The sequence below is a fragment of the Dendronephthya gigantea genome, unplaced genomic scaffold, assembly GCF_004324835.1.
Source record: "Dendronephthya gigantea isolate DGI-Jeju-01 unplaced genomic scaffold, DenGig_1.0 000214F, whole genome shotgun sequence".
In the NCBI taxonomy this organism is placed as follows: Eukaryota; Metazoa; Cnidaria; class Anthozoa; order Malacalcyonacea; family Nephtheidae; genus Dendronephthya; species Dendronephthya gigantea.
The window spans coordinates 97,455-99,117 of record NW_021163224.1 but is presented as its reverse complement, the minus strand read 5'-3'; the positions used below and the strand labels follow the sequence as shown (position 1 = coordinate 99,117).

The 1,663-nt window shown below is 33.3% G+C and overlaps 1 protein-coding gene across 1 annotated transcript; it reads right to left on the bottom strand.

Annotated features, from left to right (window-relative positions):
* Positions 1-1,123: 1,123 nt before the first annotated feature.
* On the bottom strand, positions 1,124-1,663 carry LOC114539707 (protein ALP1-like). The gene has a single exon (XM_028560322.1). It carries the CDS (start codon positions 1,661-1,663, stop codon positions 1,124-1,126), a length of 540 nt encoding a protein of 179 aa, XP_028416123.1.

Here is a 1,663-nt window from a genome sequence, read left to right as displayed (position 1 = left end):
CATCAGTTGATATTTACTCGCCACTATAGAAGCTTTATTGCATTAATAATGTTTTACAGGCTACCCACATTTACGCATTGTGTACCTATTTTTTCAAAGTGTTTATCATGTATCATAGAAATGCCACATTTTTGTTCCGCTTTTGGATGCCATATAACTTGCTGTTAAAGGAAAATTTCCTCCCACTGGTAAGAAACTTTTAACCATATTTTTTGTGTGCTTTTTTGCAGACATTGTTTTACTATCCTGTCAGTTGAATTTGTCCCTTGTATAATTTTAATCACGAAGTATAGTGAGTTTTAAGTGGTTGGTAAATACTAAATAGACTTCGAGTTTTGACTTTTCGATAGTCAAAACTCAAAGTCTATTTAGTTGTTAGTACTTATTTTGAAATAGATTCAGGGATATGGTATCAGATTAAGTCAGAAAAGCCAGACACTCAGTGACTCAGACTAGTGTTTCAAGGCTAAATTCAAGCATTAGTATTGTGTTTAAAAATTTAATTCTTGTATTGTTAAAAAGGTGGGGTTTTAAGAAAAATTCTTGCTAAAAAAGTCTTGTTAAAGATTGGTCGTATTTCCGTATTTGCATGTTTTGAATTGAAGAATGACATAAGTATGTAATTGTAATACAAACTTAGCTAATATTTTCAAAATGGCCTCGAAAGAAAAACATGCTTCTGTCGCCACAAAGACAGCAAAGAAATGGAAATGGACGGATGAAATGTTAACATACATTAAAGAGTTTAAAACCCTCAAGGAATTCGAGGGTGTTGATTTTGAAGCAGATCTAATAGTACTCTACGAAGAAATACGGAAAGCAATGGCTGGTAGCTTCAACAATTTTGGTCCAGTTAAAATATCTGAAAGCACAAAACCAACTCAAGAAATGAATGAAAAGGAGTTAAAGGAGTTTAACGACAAGGTTAAGCTTGACAAGAGTGCTATTAAAAAAGGTTACGATCGAGTCTGGTATAAAATATTTTGAGGAAAAACTCAACAAAACTTATCTTACTGTACATGAAGTATATAGTAACTGCAATGTATCACAGTTATTCCAAGTATTCCTTTAGATATGCAGTTATTATTTGCCTTATGTATGTTCCTTGTGCACTGTTGTAATCTTAAAGCTGATCAATGACAGCATGATGGTCACAATTTTGATTTTGCTGCTCCATTTCAATCTGTTGATGTACAAGATCATTATTTATATTGTTGTTAGTACTCTTCATTTCACAATAGTTATGGAGTGTAAAACAGGCATAAATGATGCTGGGAAGATCATCCAATTTGATATCCATTGGTCTTGTAAGAATCCTCCATCTGGCTTTTAGGCGACCAAAAGCACATTCAATTAGATTCCTAGCTGACCATAACAACTCATTGAAAATTACCTGTTCATTGCTAGTGCATGAAGCATATTCCTTCATTACGTTTGGTAAAAGTGGATATGCAGGATCAGTCAAAATAACTGGGGGAACTTTATCTTCACCAGGCAAGAGTTCTTTCAGTACCAATGGAATCTGTTTATTTTGGAACATTTGGTTTACATCAGAATTTGCAAAAACCTGAGCATCATGAACACTGTCTGGCCATTTTATTTCAACATTTAGAAATTGTCCTTTGTGATTACATATTGCTTGACAGTTCAATGTATATTTCAT